The sequence below is a fragment of the Dama dama genome, chromosome 28 (genome assembly GCF_033118175.1).
Source record: "Dama dama isolate Ldn47 chromosome 28, ASM3311817v1, whole genome shotgun sequence".
In the NCBI taxonomy this organism is placed as follows: Eukaryota; Metazoa; Chordata; class Mammalia; order Artiodactyla; family Cervidae; genus Dama; species Dama dama.
Window position 1 is genome coordinate 46,657,282 of NC_083708.1, and position 21,806 is coordinate 46,679,087.

Below are 21,806 nucleotides of genomic sequence, written 5' to 3' on the forward strand. Positions count from 1 at the left end.
TCCTCCTCCAAGGGATCTCCTTGACCCAGGGATTGAAACTGAGTCACCTGCATTGGTAGGCAGATGTTTTTAACCACTGAGCCACCTGGGAAGCCCAATAACACTTATAGCTCATAGAGTTATGGATGGGCATTACAAAGCAAAGAAACCAAGGAAGAAAATCTACATCCCTTTGAGAATAACTCCACTAAAAGGCCCAATATCTGTATGCGTAAGGCAGTGGAGATGCCCTGCTCAAATCTTCCTTCAAGACAAAATGCTATAGGGAGCATTGCTGACTAACAGCCTTCAGGTTCTGCACCTTCTTATGCAACACTTTGTTCACCAGAACATACTTCTGCTGGACTGCTCACGGCTTAAGACTGAGCTTGGCAGGCTTTACAGACCCACACCATTCCTGCATGATGTTCTTCTAGAGGGAAACTCGGACTAAAGAAATCCCCTTCAGCATAGCGAAGAGTCTGTGTATTGCAATCTGAGCTTCTTCCTATCCAATTCTAATTCCCTTCTCTCCCTTCATAGTTTCAGACCTGTATCTCAATCTGAAGACTCTCTACATAGTCTCCTTCCTTTTTATCCTTTTCTCGCATATCTACCAATAATCATCTAATCATCTTGCTTCGTAGAGGACCAAAACAAATACCATATTTGATATATATTTTAATTACAAAATTAAAAACTAATTTTTTGTGTAATATAAGCACATGCTTGCAAATATATAACAATATGAGAAAATAAAATTTTTGAATAATAAATATGCTAACAGACAAGTCTTGGGGTGGTATTATATTTTTTAGAGGGTGGGGACACCTACTTTAATGTTACATTCTGGTTAATAGTCTCTAATATATTAAAAATGATTTATTAATTGATAACTATCATTCATAGGAGATATTCAGTAGAACAAAAACAAGACAATTCAGCTTTTACTACAGGAGATCTGAAACAAAACATGATAACTCACTCTGGGTGGTGTGTTCATGGTGTTCATCTTTGAACTAAAAACAAAAATCAAAGCCTGAAGCACATTCACTGATTTGTAGCTGAGTCATTTATGGGGTACTACAGAGCCACTAAAGATCATAGAAAGATATTCTGTCCAGCTGTGTTCCTGTGGGTACATTCTGATGAAGGCAAAATATTGAATAAAACACCAGCAGGAAAATTAGAATTCTGCATATCTCCTTATATATTCCCTAACCCTGTTGATTTCTTTTTCTATTATTATACTTCTTAACAAACTTATTTTAAATAGCTCATTAAATAAACAGAAACAATGCAGTTTAAAGAACTGCATATTCAATATTTAATATTTAAAGAGCACCAAAGTAGATGGTAAAGCTAGTTGATATGCAAGATATTTTGACTGCATTTAACTTGGTCATTTGTTGGCAATTATAAATGATTGCTGTCTGACACTGGTAGCATATTAAAACAGCAAATTCTTATATTAACTGTCACTAGTTCTATGTTACATACAATTTGATACATTTTACCAAATTTTATGTTTCCTTTGTCACCACTTGAAACATATGCACAGTCTATAAAGATTTTTCTGTTCCTTCTAAAGTAACTGTTCATGGGGTTCTTAAGGCAAGAATATTGGAGCAGTTTACTATTTCCTTGTCCACTGAACCGTGTTTTGTCAGAACTCTCTACCAAAACTCATCCGTCTTGGGAGGCCCTGCAGAGAATGGTTCATAGCCTCATTGAATTAAACAGGGCTGTGACCCATGTGTGGAGAAGGCAATGGCACCCCACTCCAGTACTCTGGCCTGGAAAATCCCATGGACGGAGGAGCCTGGTGGGCTGCAGTCTGTGGGGTCACTAAGAGTCGGACATGACTGAGCGACTTCACTTTCACTTTTCACTTTCATGCACTGAAGGAAACGGCGACCCACTCCAGTGTTCTTGCCTGGAGAATCCCAGGGACGGGGGAGCCCGGCGGGCTGCCCTCTGTGGGGTCGCACAGAGTCGGCCACGACTGAAGCGACTTAGCAGCAGCAGCAGCAGTGATCCATGTGATCATTTTGGTTAGCTTTCTGTGATTATGGTTGTCACTCTAAAGGTTGTAAGATTGTAATTCTTGCTTCTTCTGTTTGCCCTCCAGTGGATGAGGATAAGAGGCTTTTGTAAGCTTCCTGATGGGAGGGACTGGTTGTGGGGAAAACTGGGTCTTGCTCTGGTGGGCAGAGCCATGCTCATTAAATGGTTAATAAAGTAGCCTGCTGATGGGTGGGGCTTTTCTCCTTCCCTGTTAGTTGTCTGGCCTGAGGTGACCCAGTTCTGGAGTCTACAGGCTCTATGGTAAGCCTAATGAAGATCTCCCAGAGGACTTACTCCAACACACACCTCCTAGGACTGCTGCTGCCAGTCCCCCGGTCCCCATGGCGGGACACTGCTGATACAGCCTCCGCAGCAGACTCTCAAACACTCACAGGAAGGGCTGGCTCAGTCTCCTTTTACCCTGGGTCCTGTTGCATACCAGGTTTTGTTTGTGCCCTCCAAGAGTACGCAGCGTAAGTACATCATTCAAAGTGCTGGGCTGGATGAATCACAATCTGGAATCAAGATTGCAGGGAGAAATATCAGCAACATCAGATATGCAGATGACGCCATTCTAATGGCAGAAAGTGAAGAGGAACTAAAGAACCCCTTGATGAGGGAACAAGAGGAGAGTGAAGAAGCTGACTTAAAACTCAACATTCAGAAAACTAAGATCATGGTATGCAGTCCCATCACTTTTTGGTAAATAAATGGAGAAAAAGTGGAAATGGTAACAGCTTTTATTTTCTTGGGTTCCAAAATCACTGCAGATGGTGACTGCAGCCATGAAATTAAAAGATGCTTGCTCCTTGGAAGAAAAACTATGACAAACCTAGACAGCTTATTAAAAGCAGAGACATCAATTTGCTGACAAAAGTCCTATAGTCAAAGCTATGGGTTTTCCAGTAGTCATGTATGGATGTGAGAGTTGGACCGTAAAGAGAGCTGAGCGTTTGAAGGATTGATGTTTTTGAACTGTGGTGCTCCAGGAAACTCTTGAGAGTCCCCTGGACATCAAGGAGATCAAACCAGTCAATCCTAAATGAAATCAACTCTGAATATTCATTGGAAGGTTTGATGCTAAAGCTCCAATACTTTGACCACCTACTGTGAAGAGCTGACTCACTGGAAAAGACCTTGATGCTGGGAAAGCTTGGGGGCAGGAGGAGAAGGGGACGACAGAGGATGAGATGGTTGGATGGCATCACTGACTCAATGGACATGAGTTTGAGCAAACTCCAGAAGACAGTGAAGAACAGGAAAGCCTGGCATGCTGCAGTTCACAGGGTTGCAAAGATTCAGACATGACTTAGTGACTGAACAACAACTAAAGTAACACTAATCTATTATGAAAAGAGACAGGCATGGAGGCTCGAGAGAGAAGGAAGGCATGTATAGTTATGCCTGATTCATGTTGTTATACGACAGAAACCAAGACGACGCTGTAAAGCAATTATCTTCCAATTAAAAAAAAATAGATAAATTGGGCTTCCATAGAGGCTCAGTGGTGGAGAATTTGCTTGCCAATGTAGGAGACACGGGTTCAGTCCCTGATCTGGGGAGACCCCACATGCTGCAGAGCGACAAGGCCCCTGTGCCACAACTATTGAGCCTGGGCTCCACAGCCAGGGAGCGACAACCACTGAGCCCGTGTGATGCAACTTCTGAGGACCACGCGTTTCAGAGAAGACCGCTCTCCACACAAGGGAAGCCACTGCTATAAGAAACACCACCACTAAAGAGGAGGCCCTGCTCGCCACAATTGGAAAAAAGTCTGCACAGCAAAGAAGACGCAGCACAGTCTAAAAAATAAATAAAAAATTTAAGATTAAAAAAAAATAGCAAAAAATTTTAATAAAAAAATAAGAAAAATTCCCAGCAACTAGTGATCAGTTAAGTCAATACCCATTTGTAAAGGTGAGGACATATGCATTGCACCTAATGAACAACTCTAAACTCATCATACTTGAACAGTGTCAAGAGCATCATATGACACAACTGACCATTGTCATTCTCAGAATGCTTTCTTCTCTAGCATTCCAAGAAATCAGATTCTTCTGTTTTCCTTCTACCTTCCTATGCATCTCTCTTGAATAACCTTTACTGGTTCCTTACTTTTCAGATCAGTCTTTGATACTTTTCTGTCTACACCATCTTCCTAGATGATTTTATCCAGCCTCTTGGCTTTAAGTATTATTTATGTCCTGTTCACTCACAAATCTGTACTCCAATTCTGACCTTTCACCTAAGTTTTACATCTGCCATCCCCAAATCATTTATTCCCCCAAATAATCCTTTCCTTCGTTACATAAATATTGAGTGTCTTTTATGTGTTTGACACTGTTAAGGCACAACAAATACAATGATGAACAAAACAAAATATCACTTGACTATCTAAAAATAATTCAAACAATGCATCAAAAGGGTATTCTGATTTTTTCACCCTCAAATCAGCTTTGAAATATTCTCTATTTTCCATGAAAGTGAAAAGCGAAAGTATTAGTTGCTCAGTCATGTCTGACTCTTTGTGACCCCATGGACTGTAGCCCACCAGGCTCCTCTGTCCATGGAATTCTCCAAGCAGGAATACTGACGTGAGTAGCCATTTCCTTCTCCGGGGGATCTTCCTGACCCAGGGATCAAATCCAGGTCTCCTGCACTACAGGCACGTTCTTCACCATCTAAGCCACCAGGGAAGCCCTCTATTTTTCATACATGGCCCCATTTCCATCAACTCCCTCCGACTTTCAAAACTTAAGAGTTCCTCTCTCTCAGTTTGGGTTCCCACAGAAGCAGACGCTGGGATAAGGATTCAGTACAAGTAGCTTACCTGGGAGTTGCAGGCACTACCAGTAAAAAAGGGAAGAATGATATATGATATATGATAGGGAAGAGAAAGCAACTAATAAATGGCAAGTAAGCCAGCTACCATATATGTAAATGGAGTTCGATCTCGCAGGGACATTTTGAGAAATTATACAAAGGATACATCTCAGAATTATCTTGTTCCAAGACTGAAGAACCTGGGATATTTATACATTCATTCTCACTGGTTAAGAGTTTATCTGGGCCATGGGGGAAGGGAGTAACTTCCCAGTACTAGACTGCTAGACACAAGAGTAGAGATTCCTTCTGGAAAAAGTCCTTAGACACCAAGAAGCAGGTCCTGGCAGCTACAAGTCTTCTGGGTACCCTGACCCATAAAGTCAGAGGGATATGTGTCTCAGTAAGACACTGGGAGCAGCTGTTACCTCCTCCTTACCTTAGCTGCTTCCCCTCATCTCCCCATGAATGAGTCCTGTTGACATCACTCCAGATTTTAACTCAGATTCTATCATTTTATCTCTACAGCTCAAACCTGAGCCCAAGTCATCAGCATCTTTCATCAGCAATGCTAACACAGATGTCTAACTCCTCCTACTTCAATGTCACACACAAGCCACAGGCTTCACCTCAGTGCCTGGATCATATTACCACCTTCTCTTCGTTGAAGTCTTCCAGGGCTTCCACTGCAATTAGATCAAAATCCAAACTCTCATGTCCCTCAGTGACCTAACTGTTATGTGTCATGGCCACTTCTCCAAATCTTCTATCATTTGCCCTGTTACTTGAAATCATCCAGCTTACTGAAAGGTCGCCTTTCTTTTCCTCAAATACAACTTACTGTTTATATCTCAAGGAGTTTGCACTTATTTGTCCTTGTGCCTAGGATCTGCTTCTCAGAAATATCTGCATGGTTCCCTATTTCTCATTATTTAGGCCTACCCCACACATCATCTCCTTCCAACACCCTAGCTAAAGAACTCTCCGCAACTCTCATCACCCCCTGCCCCCTTATCCTAACTTATTTTCTTTTATGTATTCTCCACTTTGCCAAATAGAAGGTAAACTCCATCCTTATCTAGTTTATCACCATATTCCTATGTCAGTAACAGTGCCTGACACATAGCAGATTTTAAATAAATATTAGTTCAACTTTAAGAAAATATCATGCAAACATATACCATATGATCTTATTTCTAATAAAGTATGTACAACTTCACAGGAAAATTAAGAAATAAGTACAGGGATGGCCTCTTTTCCAAAGTAAGCAAAGCCAATATTTGGCCAGTTAATTAAGATGCTTGATTAAATATATACTTAAATATATAATTTAAAATTCATTTTTATGTAAAACATCTAACTATACATTTATCCCTAACATATCAAGGTAGAGTTGAGGTCATTTTCTTGATTGGAACCCCTTTTCTGATTTGCATGAACCCCAAATATAATGGATTATTCATGATTTCCAATTTTGGTTTCTTTTAATTGAAAATGCCCTTGTGTTTTATTATTTTAGGTAATATTTAATTGAATTATGTAATTAATAAGTACAGCAAGCATAAATTGGCTTTGGAAGAAACACTAATGACCTTTTTATGAATATCCAACTGTGGGAGGAAAACACAGAAGCAGAATTAGTTTCCAGGCTACTATGAACATCAGTTTATTTTAGCCAATAGATAGATAGAAATCTTTGGTTACTCCCCTGAATCAGTAAAGGGAAGGTAAGTTAAAAGAGCTTCCCACCCCAAAAACGTTGGTTGTCATTCTCTTTGCTTGGTGTGTTAATGATCAGGATATTTCAATTTTCTTCCATATATATATATTTTAAGTTTACACATTCTTTACAGCATGCATAATCTATTTGATAAAAATTAAACAATGTTTAATATTCAAAATATTCATCAATACTTTTAAAAGTGAACAATATTAAAAGTGAGTAACACTTGTATTTATCTGATTGTGATTTTGATTGTTCAAATGTACTTAAATTTTAGTCTAGCAGGCTCTCAGACCTGGAAAACTGGGCATGATTTTTTTGTCAGTTAAATTCATGTGCACCTGCCTTAGGGGCTAGAGAAGTTCATATTTGAAAAGCATTTCACAGTCTTTAATTTATCACTTATTCATTTCCCTTTTCCCTTTGATAAAGTAAAGGATTTGGAGAGAGGAATAAATATTTAAAGGCTGAGAACAGAGTCTGAAAAGTTGATTTTTAAAGGCAACATTTAGCAGGAGTAATATTTTCCTTGAAAACCAGGACCAGAATTCAAATTAACATCTCTTTTCCCAAGGCACATTCCTGGGACCTGAGATGTGTTTGCTGTACAGCCTCAGGCTATTCTGGCAGAACTGCTGAGAAACAGAGGCACTAAAAGATGCAGCGATTCTTTACTGATATTTGATATGACTTAACTTTTCTCACCTCCAGGGTTGTTCAGTCTAGATGGCCAAAAATGTTGGCTAGATCACATCCTTAGGATTGCAAACACCTACCCACAGAACTAGGATGTTTCCCTCTATTTCTGAGAAGGAAACTAAGGCGTTACCTCAATAGGAAACAATATTGCGGCTTCTAAATTTCCACCAGGCCCTCCTCCCATTATCTCAAATTCTACAAGTCTGTAGACAACTCCATCCCCTTTCTAAGCCAACTTCCCCTACAGATGGCCCCATTTTTGTTTAAAACTCTATTGTTCTCCTAGTCACCTAAGTTGAAAAGCTGAAAAGCTTTTTTTGTCTCCTTGTTCTCCTTACTGACCTCAGGAAGGCTTCCCCATTCACTTATTCCTTTAAAATCTCTATGCTCTACTTTTTAGTCACTATTATGACTTACAGCTTCCTGCCTAGCAACGCGGAAAGTCGCATGCACCTGCTCAGAGCCCCGAGATGAGCCTTTGGGAGAACAAGGTGGTGCGGGAAGAGCACAAGTTATCAAGTTAGAAAGGCCGACACCTGAGCGCAGTGAATTGGATAACATACTAGGCATATCTGAGCTCAGTTCCATCATCTATAAAGTGAAAAACAATGCTTATCTTGCATCACTTTGGTAAGAATCAGAGACAGTGTGAGGCAAGCATATCTTTATACAATTACCACAAATGGCATAATGTTTAACAAAGAATGGGTACACAGCAAACATAAATATTACTCTTACTGCACAGTTCCATTCTAAAACATTTCGTGACTTCCCATTCTCTTCTTCTACCGTGGCTCTCCCGCTCTCATCTAATCTTATCAAAGTGCTATTTGTGTTCAAATTCACATTCAAGATCCAGCGCAAGCACTACCCCACTCAAAACTCCCTTCTCAATCCCACCAAACTTCCAAAGACACCACTGTTACAGATTCTTACAACCAGGCAGCAGGTGTGGCCAGTACTTGTCCTATGGAATAATGCTATAATAACTACTAATCTAGCTCTCCGTTGAATGATGGAAACATCAAATTCTCTTGGTATAGGTTTTCTGTTTCTGAGTAGATCCTTTGAGTGACCCTTTAAAAGAAAGGTATTGAAGTAGATGATAGCCCACTCTGCACCATTTCTGTGGCAGCCGCAGCAACTATTCATTTGGTTTTACAGAGACCACTCTTTTTTCCATCCCTTAATACTGAGGGTTTGAAAGTTGCTGGGAAGGAAGTGGGAACATTTGCAAAAGAGTCAAAGAAACTCCTAGGAGAAAAACAATCAAGGCCGCAATCTAGAATACCTCTGAGAGACGGAGGCTACCCTAGTGCGGTCAGATGAGAGGAAACACTCGCAGCTGAGAGACGCCACAGCCCAGGCAAGGCCTGGGAGCAGAACGACGGCTGGTGCCTACTGACGGGGCTATAAATTCAGCCACGCTGGCAATACAGGCGGGTTCTCAGGTACAAGTTATTGCGTAAATTAAAGAGTTAAGTACCTGAAAAGCTGAAAGTGGGAAGGCAGGCCAAGCTGAGAATGACCTTGAGCCCTAGTTCCAGAGGTGAGTGACCAGACAGGATGGGGACAGACTACTGGCAAAAATAGCCCCTAACACGTGGGGCGATAGACGCACAAGCGAATAGAGATGATCATCTGCCAGCCTCATTTTCAGCAGAAATACAAAGACCGCAAGACAGCAGCAGCGCCAGGACGGCTCTATGACCTTCTACCCCTCAAACGGGGTAGCAGCCATGGAATTCTCCACCCTGAACAGGGCACATGTGAGTGGTGCGTCCTACACTGGAGCCTGTGGCTCCATCAAGATTGATCGACCTGATCCTGAACTCATCACAAGATGGTAGTTTTTAAAACAATGTCCAGTGAGGGGACTGCAAAGAAAGGCAACAGTTCTTCCTGTTAACTTGGGTATATGACCCTTCTGAAGCTGTGATTTTATGTGAAGTTTGAATTACATCCTTAACACAAGGCAGAATAACTCGCTTCCAAACACACTATTTTCTGAAAAATATTCCTTATTATATGTCAGCATTTTTTTTAATTATTTAAGGCTATATTTTACTTCTCTTACTTAGCTGATAATTCCTCAGGTGCATACATCATGTAATACATAATACATATGAATATATACATTTTCTTATCATCCACATGATTTATTAACACAAATCACATATAGTAGGTATGCAATAACTATTTGGAGAATGTATCAGTGAGTAACGATATACAGGACTTTTCATGAAGGATCAATTTGGTATCATTTCAACATCTGTGTCTGTTTAATAATTTCACTTTTCCCTTCTGGTTCAATTTGGTCACAGGGTATTCTGAAGATTAATGAATAAAATATTTATGAATTCTTTTAGAAAGGCAAATGAAAGATCAACATAATATTTCCTCTCTGCATAATAGAGCAAGAGAATTCCTAATATCCCTTAGGCAAATTCACCCTAAAACTCTTCATTTCATTTTGTCTGAAATATTCTTTTGATTTATTAATGTTGATTTAAAGAGCTGGCTAGGCATATCTTAGAAATTAGTGCATCAGAGTAGATCTTTGACCATTTCTTGGGCTTTTATATCACAAAACTGTATGGACTACACTTTAAAAAAAGACTTTCTAATTTAAACACAAGTACTTAGGTAGCAGTGAGATGAAATGAACATTAATAATTCGGTAGAAAAACTGGTGATGATTCATGTCATTCATTCATCTCATCCAGAGCATCAAAGTAAGCAACTACCTACTCTTAGAATTTTTTTCAAAGTAGTTTTTAGACTTTTTGTTTGTTGTTTTAGCCACTAAGTCCTGTCCAATTCTCTGTCATCCCATAGGGATTTCCCAGGCAAGAATACTGAAGTGGGTTGCCATTTCCTTCTCCAGGGGATCTTCCCAACCCAGGATCAAATCCCCAGGATCAAATGTCTCCTGCATTGGCAGGTGGATTCTTTACCACTGACCGACCAGGGAAGCTGCTAGTATTTACACAGTTGAATCCTAATTGAATTGTTATATATGTACAAACAGAGAATCAATAGACTTTGAGGATGTAAGTTTTACCCTGAATAGAAACAGCACTTATGTTAAAGTGCAGAGATAGTATTTGAAGTAAACAAATAACATTTTTGGAGGATTTACTATGTACTAGACACTGTCTTTGAGCAGTATAAAAGTTATGTATTTACTTTTCATAGTGATTCTCTGATGTAGGCATCACTGTCTGCTTTAAATAGATGAGGGAACTGAGGCTCAAAGATGCTGAATGATCAGCAGAAGCTTACAAAGGGAGATTTAATAAGCAGACCTTGGTATCAATAGACATATGATTCTGATTCCAAACAGTTTGTCCTAAAATGAGAACAGAAGTGATTTCATAGCCTTCCATAACTGGCATAAAAATCTCAAGTAAAAACCCATCCTTCAATTCTGTGCTCGACAAGCCATCTTCTCAACCTAAAAAAGAAGTGACCTGACATAGGAAATAAATGGCACATACAATTTCATAAACTTCTAACTAGATATTAAAACCTGTTAAATAAAGATGTATCATTCAAATAGAATGTTTCAAATTATCACAATTGGGCTCATTTTTTAAAAAAGACTAGTAGATTCTAGTACTAAGAAGATTCCATGTGAATGCTTCTCAAGGTTTCCATGCCCCATAACCATCCAACACACACACACACACACCCCACATATCTATTACAGTGGTACTGTATACAGGAGGTAACAAAAGATGCTGAAATAATATGATTGAATAATTAAGCTATAAGCACTGTATCAAAATTTGTTTTATATTTGTAAGGCATTGAGATTTTAAGAGGAGGCAATAATACAGCCTATACTTATAAAAAGTTGGATAGGTTTACAATATTTTTCTGCGTTAATTCATTATCTCTTCGATCCTTAGGACAACACACTAACATTTATTATTTCTATTTGACAAGTGAGGCTCAAAGAGGTTAATTAAGTAACTTGCTTAAAATAACAGTTATTAGATAGGGTTAGAAATTAGATTCAGATGTTGGCCTCTGTTCTCTCTTGGTTTAATCTGTTTGTGAGGGAAATGAAAGGGTTCAGTAGACCAACTGCATCACCTCAACCCAAAGTGGTATGAAGCACTATATATTAAAGTTTATGAATAAGCAATACGTGTGACATTCTTTTCTGGTTTTGAATTAATCATGCCTAACCTTTAGCTCTGGGCTTCTCTGGTGGCTCAGCTGGTGAAGAATCTGCCTGCAGTGCAGGAGACCTGGGTTCAATCCCTAAGTCGTGAAGATCTCCTGGAGAAGGGAATGGCAACCCATTTCAATATTCCTGCTTGGAGAATTCCATGGACAGAGGAGTCTGACGGGTACAGTCTACAGGGTCACAAAGAGTCAGAGACGACTGAGTGACACACACACACTCACACACACACACACACACACAATTTTCACCTCTGGATGCTTAAGGATTCTTTTATATGCTTCTGACTATAGTCTTGGGATGTTCCTTTGTATATAATCTACTATTCTATGTATCAGTTCAGTTCAGTTCAGTCGCTCAGTCGTGTCCGACTCTTTGCAACCGCATGAATCTCAGCATGCCAGGCCTTCCTGTCCATCACAAACTCCCGGAGTTTACTCAAACACATGTCCATCGAGTCGGTGAGGCCATGCAGCCATCTCAGATCTGCTTGGAAGTTTTTTTTTGTGTTTTTGTTTTTAATTTCAAGGTTACATTCATTGCTTCAATTCTATCCTGATGATCAGTACAAATGTGGAGTCTTAAATCTCAGAATGTTGCAATTTCCAGACTCTGAAATGTTGAATGTTGCCCTCTTGTCAGAAAATTGGCCATCAACTTCTCTAGGTATTCTTGTCATTGACTATCACTTCAGGGACCCTCATTTTGAACAACATAGACTTTTGTTTAAATATACTTCCCCATACCCTCTGTGATTGTTTACATACATAAGTAGCTATGGAGCTGTTAAATATACAATAAAGAGCTGAGGAAAACTGTGAACAGAAATGTATTAATCCTTTACAAGTTTGTAGTACATGATCTGAGATCAATGCTTTGAAGATAAATTTTGATTTTCAGGATAGCAAGCCTTTTGATTCAACCTTACTTTTTCCAAGTGGAAAGTTTTAAAATTGACCTAAAAAATAACACGACTATGAAGGAAGTGGACTACTGCCATCTTTCATGTAAAAAACAGTTACTTAAAATGGAAACTTCATCTCTTTATCAGCTTTATATAAATGCTGATTATTTAATCTGCTGATGAACTAAGGCAATTAGATGGAATCTTCCATGTTAATGGAACAACGGAGGTTGCCAAGTCATCTCAATTATTTATATTCAGATTCAACTTGCAGCTTAGTACATCAAGGAAAATTAATAGGTATATAAAGTGAAGAAATACAAGACCATTCTCTTATTCATGCCACATACTCATGTTCTTTTACCATTCATTAAATCAGTCATATACAAATGTAAATAAGTGTTGTGCTTATGACTTCATTACATACCCTGAAACATTTTATGGAAATATTTTCTGCCATATTCATTTATAATACAGACCACAAAACATTTCTTCTGTGGTAAAGACCAGAGTGAAAATACCACTTATGCAAATCAACTTTGTGAAATGTTACACATTTTCAGCAAAATGCTAAGGAGTTATCTAAAGTCCCTGGTAAATATGTATATTTGTCCTTGCTGTCACAAAATAGTGTGGAAAACAAGGGATTTTAACAAGAACTTGAAAGAGAATTTAGGAAGTAGAACAACTAAAGAAATACCAAATCGGTTTGAAATTAAAAATTAAAGTTGGAATATGATTTTTGTACTCATAAAGATATGAGATGTGATCAGTAAGACATCCACAGTCTTTTGATTTTGTCAGTTCCCTAAGTTCTTTGAGGAAAGAGAAGTACTGACTTCATTACCACCCTGAGTTCCTGGTATAAAATCCAGAGTATTGAGTACAACATACTCATGAATAAAGCTGATCAAAGAAAGGATAATTAATTCATTATTGTGTTACTTTTTATACTTTTGATGTTGTAGTGGCTTATGAAATAAAACCACCCTTTTCAAAATGTCCTTATTGATTAAAAAATGGCAAGTTAGTTTGACCCATTATCTGGCAAAGTCCTGTATTTATTCTCATTTCAACTGAATCAAATAAAGTAGCTACAGCTAATTAAGACAAGCACACAACAGCTAAGGCAGATTGTAATTCTAGCAGCAAATGACAGCCTGCCCTTCATCCTTTATTTCTCTGTAGTACTATTTTCATTGACTTTTCTAAAGGTAAACCTTTGTACAGTAACAGTGATCACTTGTGCCCCCTTATTTCATGAGCTAACTCCCTGCTGTGAATGAATATGCAGGACATTATGTTTTAAGTTAATCAAATGATGAAAGAAATAATAGTTTATGGATCATGGTCTGTTTTTATAAAGAAATAATGTTTAGTTAGGAGGACACTGGAATTTAAATACATAAAGACTCACCTCCCTTATAAATATCCTCCCTTCTTTTGTAAAAGAGAATGGGAACTACTCTAACTCACTAAATTTTCACTATTTAATCAAAAGCACTTCTAATTTTTTGTCTTTTCAGGTACTATTCTAACAATCGAGACTAGCCTAATTGGATTTTCTAAGTGATTATATAGCTTGATAATAAAATACTTGTAGGTAGATTAAAAAAATGCTCTCCAGAACACATTTGGGGAAATGATTAGAATAGGCATGCAGCATTGATTAAAACAAATTAACCCACACATTTATTCAGGCAGGCAGTCATCCTTCATGATGAGCTCCCTGCTTTGCATTGGTTATTGAACTTAATCTAGGGCCTTCAGGAATGACAGACAAAACCTAATTCTTGCTTGAAACAGCCTACAATCTATTGAGAAAGGGGCATGAAAACAAATGAAAGTCCCAGAGTTAAATTTTAACATGGAGTTGTATATCAAGTGCATAAATAAAGGTGCACATGTTTGAAATATCTAGAGGACTCAGAGCAAATTCACAGAAAATGCTACGTAAGTCCTGAAAATTACAGCACGAGTAGGAATACACCAGACATTCAAACAGGGGTAAGTGGTTCAGACAGTGAGGATGTTCTGTACTGAAATGGGGAGGTGTATCAGCGCTGCTGATTCAGCCAGGGTGGGATGGTGAGACGGAAGAGCAGAGAGTAGGCAAACATGAGGCTGGACAAATAGCAGAAGCCGCATCATAGAAGGTCTTGAAGGCTTGGCAAATGAGCTAAAATTTCACCTAACAAATGACACGGAGTTACAGGTAATGTTTTGGTAAGATCACACTAGGAAAAAGGTAAGTGTAGGAGAGAAGTTAGGAGTGGGATTCAGTGAGGAGACTACTCCAACAGCTAAGGGAGAGACCATGGGGTCCTTAGTCAAGGCATAGCTCCAGGGGTGGAAAGAGAATACAGTTAAGAAAGATATTGATACAATAAATTTGATAGTGTTTGATTGTTGGATGGATGTGAAGAGAGGAGAAAGAAAATGAAGAAGTAAATATCTAAGAGTTTCAATTTCCAAAACCAGTAACCTCCCTATAGTAATTTGAATGAGAAAGCCAATCAACAGTCATTACTGATAATGTGTTGCAAATCTACCTTGTCAAGGAACACATGTAGTATTATATATCAACATAAGAATGGTATTTGTAAACTACCTGGATTACAGCTTTGTTAATTATTAAGATTCATGGCATATTCATGAGGGAGGGGGCATGCGTATACCTAATGCCAATTCATGCTGATGTAAGGCAAAAACCATCACAGTATTGTAAAGTAATTATCCTCTAGTTAAGAAAAGAAAAGAAAAAAGATGCAAGGCATATTGGGAGCACTGGGAAGGAGTTCCAGGATATAGCTGAACTTAAAATTTACCTTTCTAGATTTCATTCTCTTAAACTAAGATTGCTGGAAACTCAATAAATCAATGGTGAATGCAACCACTGTCAAACTCTGATGAGTTCAAAAAAGTGAATTCCCACCCTATGGTAATTGTGCCTGGGAAAGTAGATATCTGGTCAGAAGATGGGGTGAAATGCCATTGGATTATGGGGTAAAGGACAGTGATAATGTTCAGTGAAGGGAGTTTCCCCACTCCCAAGGGCATCGATATGTAAAATAATTAATAAAGGAGGAGCAGTAGAGAAAGGGTTTTACAATGAGGGTTCAGGTCTGTGTTAGTTGCTCAATTGCATCTGACTCTGCAACTCCATGGACTGTAGCCTGCCAGGCCCCGCTGTCCACGGGATTCTCCAAGGAGTTGGTAGCCATGTCCTTTAGGGAAGATCTGAAAGCACTACCTGGATGGCAGTGTGTGGCCTGGGGAAGAGTGGAAGAAAGGTGACAGGAGTTAAAAACAAAACTCCTCTGTGTGAAGGAAGAGGGTTGGGCTTCCTTCCTTCCTGATGAGATCAGGCTTGGGTGTACTATGTGACTTGGTTTCCTGACTGGGTTTATACCAAATAAAGATAAGAATTCTACTGAGCTGCTACTAACATTAATATCTTTAATATGATGCTCCCAAACCATTGAAGAAGGAACTACAACTATGGGAGAGATAGTCTTGTATTCAAGTCACTTAGCAGATAAACACTTAGCCCAGGGGTCAATTAAGGTGCTAAGTCAACCAGAAAAATTCTTATGAATCTCATTCATTGTTCCTTTTTATAGCTCAAATATAAAGAAAGTGAAAGTCTAAGCACTGTGATCTTACATAGTGACAAATGACTATGATACTGATAATAATGGGTCTTGCTCCAACTCCAGGAATTTTGCTGATAATCTATTTCTTTATGGGACCATAAGGGAAAAAAAAGAACAAGGGATATATAAACACTGAGATCTCATGAATTGACTAAACGGAATGTCGCCAACTTTACAATGCTAGGCTATAATTCTTCTCTTTTCTAATTAGAATCCTCTTAATTTCCTTACTCTGTTCACAGAGGAAATAGCTTATTAATTTCTTTTCCTTTAATAACTAGGACAATACTTACAATATAAACTTAAATGGAAAAGAAAGAGAATACTCATAACAAGGTATAAATACACCAACATTTTTATACAGATCTCATACTGGTTTTATTTTTTAATAAGCCTGTACTATTTATAATTAATTAATTTTATATAATAAAATATCTTACATATAATATTTTATATTAAATAATACTATATAATGAAAATATTTTAAAAGATAATATCAATTTTCCAAAAGGAAAATTGTAAAAAATGTCATCAGTCTGCATCCATTTTAAAAGGTCTTTGACAGCAAATTTTATGTTTATTTCCAAAATACTTTGTTTTCCATGTTCTATTTATAAATATAATAACATAAATAGCTGGTAGACATTTTTAGGTAAAAAATATTAAAAAAGTGCTCATCTAAGGAAATTTATCTTCAGTCACTCATTTAAAAAATGTTCTCCTATAAGCCTTCTGATGAAACTTATATTTTCCAGAAACTCAAATAAAAATATATAAATAAAGAGGCAATTATTTCTTATACTTTCTTTTTTTTCTTATTTAAGATCTATTTGAAAAGTTATTTCACGACTACAACAAAGAACAGAGTGTTGGCATTAAAAATTCTTCTGAAGATGTCAATATCTATGGATTATATACAATGCCCAGATTTTTCAATAAGTAGGCTAATCATTTTCTCATCAAAGCGTTTTTGTTCTATCAGTTATCCACTCCCACTAAATTACTTGTCAGTACAGAAGAAGGGCAGAACTGAGGGATGGACTAGAAAGAAAAAACCCAACAGCATTCATCCTAACACTTGTCTTTTTGATCCATTTTATGAAAATTAATTCTCTCCGAGAGCCCCTACCTTTCTAGATAAGAAATTAATTTACCCTCCTTTGAATTTATCTCTTTCAATAGTCTACTTAAGTTATTAGAATTTTCAGGGGATGACATGTAGCATCATACAGGAATCATATAAAAATAAAGAGAGTACAGAAGTAAGGCTGGATAATTTTTCTGATTCTGATATATAAAACAGGACACTAATCCTTGGACACATCAGTGGAAGTCTTAAAGCACGAAAGTGTTATGACCGTCATACTTACTAATATATTTTTCCTAAAACCATTTTACAACGTTTTGAATAAATAATAACAAAATCCATCTTGAAATTAAAGAAAGGTAAAGAGACTTAGAAAGCATATATGGAAAAATATATACATGATTAAAATAATTTAAAAGGTAGTATATATTTTAATTTTTAAAAGTAACATTGTCTGCTGCTGCTGCTGCTGCTGCTAAGTCACTTCAGCCGTGTCCGACTCTGTGCGACCCCATAGACGGCAGCCCACCAGGCTCCCCCGTCCCTGGGATTCTCCAGGCAAGGATACTGGAGTGGGTTGCCATTTCCTTCTCCAGCGCATGAAAGCGAAAAGTCAAAGTGAAGTCATTCAGTCGTGTCCGACTCTTAGCGACCCCATGGACTGCAGCCCACCAGGCTCCTCCGTCCATGGATTTTCCAGGCAATAGGAATGGAGTGGGGTGCCATTGTCTACTAGGTGCCAAAAGTTTGATTCACCATCTTCAAACTGGGGATAAACTATAATATTTGAAATTAATTCTTACTTGTATTTTATTTTTAATCTGGATGTACTTCAGAGGAAAAATAAAATACCTTCATTTTTAGGTTATGCATTTTCCTCCCAATAAAATCTCTCAAATATACCTTAAGATAAAACTAAAATACTAGAACTAGTCAATCACCTATTTTTATACAAAGGAGTAAAATTCCCTTCATATTATTTTCTTTTAGATTAATGTGGATATAAGACATTTTCAAATTCTAGTAGTTTATTTATTTTCACAGTCTCTGTGAAGACAGTTTGTATTACTAAATCTCCTTCGAAAGGGAAAGAAATAACAAATTTTCCCTTATTTTGCTACAACATTAAAAACATACTTTGAAGCCCCATTGAAACAATTAATGGGAACATTGCAATTATATAGAAAAGGCTTTTCCACACATCAGGATAGAGGGTGTTTCTGCTTATAAAGTTTCCATTTAGAAAGATATTTTTTAATGACCTAGGAAATATAAATATTGCCAAAGTACTGAGCAATTTCCTAAATTACAGCAGTAACTTTATCTAAAGAAAATAGATTGATGAGAATTTATCAGACATTTATAATTTGTTAAATAGTACAGTATAAACTTACTTGGTCCTATAAGGTAGCAAATAGCTACATTTGGCTATTGAGAACCTGAAGTGTGACTAGTCAGAACTAATACATAAAGTGCCAAGTACAAACCAACTTTCAAAGACTTAGTAGAAAAAAAGAATGTAAAATATCTCACTCATAATTTTATATTGATTGTATAAACAATGACATTTTTGGTATAATGGGTTAAATAAAATGAATTAATAATATTGAAATTTATCTTTTGTGTATGCTTTTTAACATAGCTATAAGAAAATTTGAAATTATGTACATACATGGCATTAGATTTTCATTGGCAGAACTGGTATAAGAAACTAGTTATATAAGAATGTATCCTTTCATGGTTTATGCATTAATGTAGATTTTAGGTTTAAAACTAAGACTTGAAAATAACAAGTGAGATTATTGGTTAATCTGGAAACTTAAAGGGTAAGTTCAGGGGAAAATTTTGTCATTTATATGATATCAGATATCAGAAACCAACATGATGAACAGTAATCATATATTGGTGGTTAAGATCAGAAGGATAACTTTCAGGTTAATATCTTCTTTTCAAGTCTCTAATTTATCCTATATATGGACTAACTAACTAGAGAAATCCCTTTCATTGTAGTATTCTAATAGTAGTTGTAATGCTTTTTGAGATATGTGGATAAAAGCCTAAATTGCCATGTAAAATTGATTTAGATAATTTTTGTTAATAGAATTATTTGCAATTGTGCTTCTGATAGCATGCCTTTAACACTGATAACTAAACCAAAGTTTGGATCCAGAGGATTCAATAATTTATGTAATGTTACTTTGAATTACACAAACTTATCTTTAAAGTAGGTATTCATACCGTCATAAATCCATCCAGCAAACCTGAATCGGGTTTCGGAGGTGCCTGCAACCGTTCCATGGACCACTTTTCAATGATGGAGGAGACTTGTGTATTTTCTGTATTTAATATTCTGAATCCTGTCATGTTAACACCACTGTATCGATAGGGTTCCACATCAAGAGCAAAGAGGTCCTAAAAGACAAATTTCTTTGTGTTAGTATCAAGAGAAAATATTCATAAGCAAGTGTAATTGAAATAGTCATGTATTCTTGCTCCCCTTAGGATAGTTAACACCACTGTGTCTCAAATGATGTTTAACGTCACAAATCACCAAGACTCAAATACACTTATTGTCATGTTTTGGCGATGTAAACATATATATATATATATACATATATATATATATATATACTCTACTTAAACATGTACATATATATATATTATTCCAATTCCACCAATGGAACAATAGGCTTTTCTACAAACTTCCTTTAAAGTTTGCATAAGCTTTCTTCTCTATGTTAAGGATAGCTTGCCCTTAAATTTTATGCATTTGTGTTTTACATTTACTGACTATAAGTATTTTTCCATTTCTTGCTTCTTTGATTATTGCTATTTTTGTGTTTTTTGCCTTGCCTTTTATTTTTAAGAAATAAATTATGATATATGGCTTCTAGCTTATTATATCAAAGTTGAGGGAAAAAAAGTCACCAAAACTGGCCTTATTGGTTACAGAACTCTGATAGTTCCACTCTACTCAGCAACTCCCCTACAAATAACCTTTTAGATTGTGGTTGTCCTTTCCACTCTCTATACAGTGAATGCTCTGGATCTGCCCTTTGGTTTCCCCAGGAGATAAAAGGAGGTTAAAGCTGTCAGGGCAGTCAGATGTCACTAGAACATTCAAAATGTGGGACTTCTGCCCTCTTTGAGTTAGCATTAGTAATCCTTGGATATTGAGGACAACAATGAGAACCACGGAGTATTAGGCAGGACAAGATCAATGCCATCAGGCCTGGGTTGGGCATAGCTTGCCTTAGACCCAGACAACTGTACACACCAGATGAAGTGCAGTGAAGTGAAAGTCGCTCAGTCATGTCCTACTCTTTGCGATCCCATGGACTATACAGTCCATGGACTTCTCCAGGCCAGAATACTGGAGTGGGTAGCGTTCCCCTTCTCCGGGGGATCTTCCCAACCTGGGATTGAACCCTGGTCTCCCACATTGCGGGTCGATTCTTTACCAGCTGAGCCACAAAGGAAGCCCTAGACTAGATATAGGAACTAAATTCAGTGGAGAGAAGCTGACACTGGCCTAACTTCTGCTCTGTGCTGTGAAAAAACATAAGGAACTTCCAGTTTTTTAATTTTCAAAGTTTGAAGTCTAGCCAAGGAGAATTTCTCTCTCTTTGACTATATATACATATGGCTATATATATAGACACACACACAGCAATGCGATATATGCTAAAGGGGCAAAAGAGCGCAAGTGCAAGCAGTCAGAAGCAAGACAAATGATTTTCAACTTTTATAGTCAGGGACAGCTTCATAGAGCAGATGGGATCTGAGCTTCCACTAAAGAATGGTCATGCTTTTGATAGGCAAAAGACCAAATGTCAGTAGAGACACAAAAATTAGAAAATATAAAAGCTACTCAGGAGACTAAACCATTTTGGCTATAAGAGAATTTATAAAGGAGAACAGCAACAAAAGAAAGTAGCGAAGTTAGGTTAGAATCAAACTATAAAAGGCCTTCAATTATAGGCCAATGAATTCTATATATACTAGTTTTTTTTTCCATTTTTTTTCCTTTTTAAGAGATACTTTTGATTTCCCAAAATCTTATGATTATGGCATAACTGAGTTGCAAAGCATTGAAATATAATTTGCTGACAAGTGAAGGCTCCTACTCATTCTCCATCAGCCCATGACTAAATTTCCCATGGGCTGCAAAAAGCCACCTGGTAAGAAGTAATAAAAAAGATACAGCGGAGTTAACCTTAGTATTTATCAGTAAAATACAACCTACTGTATGAAGCATCTTTATTGGAGAAGAATTGTTTTTATAAGAAGCTATTGTGATCAACTAAATTTTAATAATTTGTTCTGATAAATTTAAGACTCCTAAAAGCAAGAAGATCAACTAGAAAACTTTTGAGTTAACAATGAAAGAGTATTGGTGAGACTGGTCATTGCAAGAAGATGCATACTAGAGACACTACCCTAAGCCTGGCATGCTGCAGCCCATGGGGTAGCAAGAGTCTAACATGACTGAGTGATTGAACTGAACTGAGCTGAACTGAGAGACCCTACAGAGGAAAAATCAGTAGAATTTGTTGGGGATACAGGAGTCAAAGATAATGGAACTTTTGAAGAATTCAGAAGATGAGTCAATTGAGAGGACAATGCATTAAGGTTTAAATAACTTGAAATTATATTAAAGCCACAACAATTAG

At 37.3% G+C, this 21,806-nt stretch overlaps 1 protein-coding gene across 6 annotated transcripts in view; it reads right to left on the reverse strand.

Annotated features, from left to right (window-relative positions):
- Positions 1 to 21,806, reverse strand: part of GRIK2 (glutamate ionotropic receptor kainate type subunit 2) — a 725,919-nt gene that overhangs the window by 346,210 nt on the left and 357,903 nt on the right. For all 6 annotated transcript variants that reach the window (XM_061131531.1, XM_061131528.1, XM_061131529.1 and 3 more), the window contains one exon: positions 19,372 to 19,545. In XM_061131531.1, the coding sequence (XP_060987514.1) occupies positions 19,372 to 19,545 (174 nt within the window). The remainder of the gene's footprint in view (positions 1 to 19,371; positions 19,546 to 21,806) is intronic.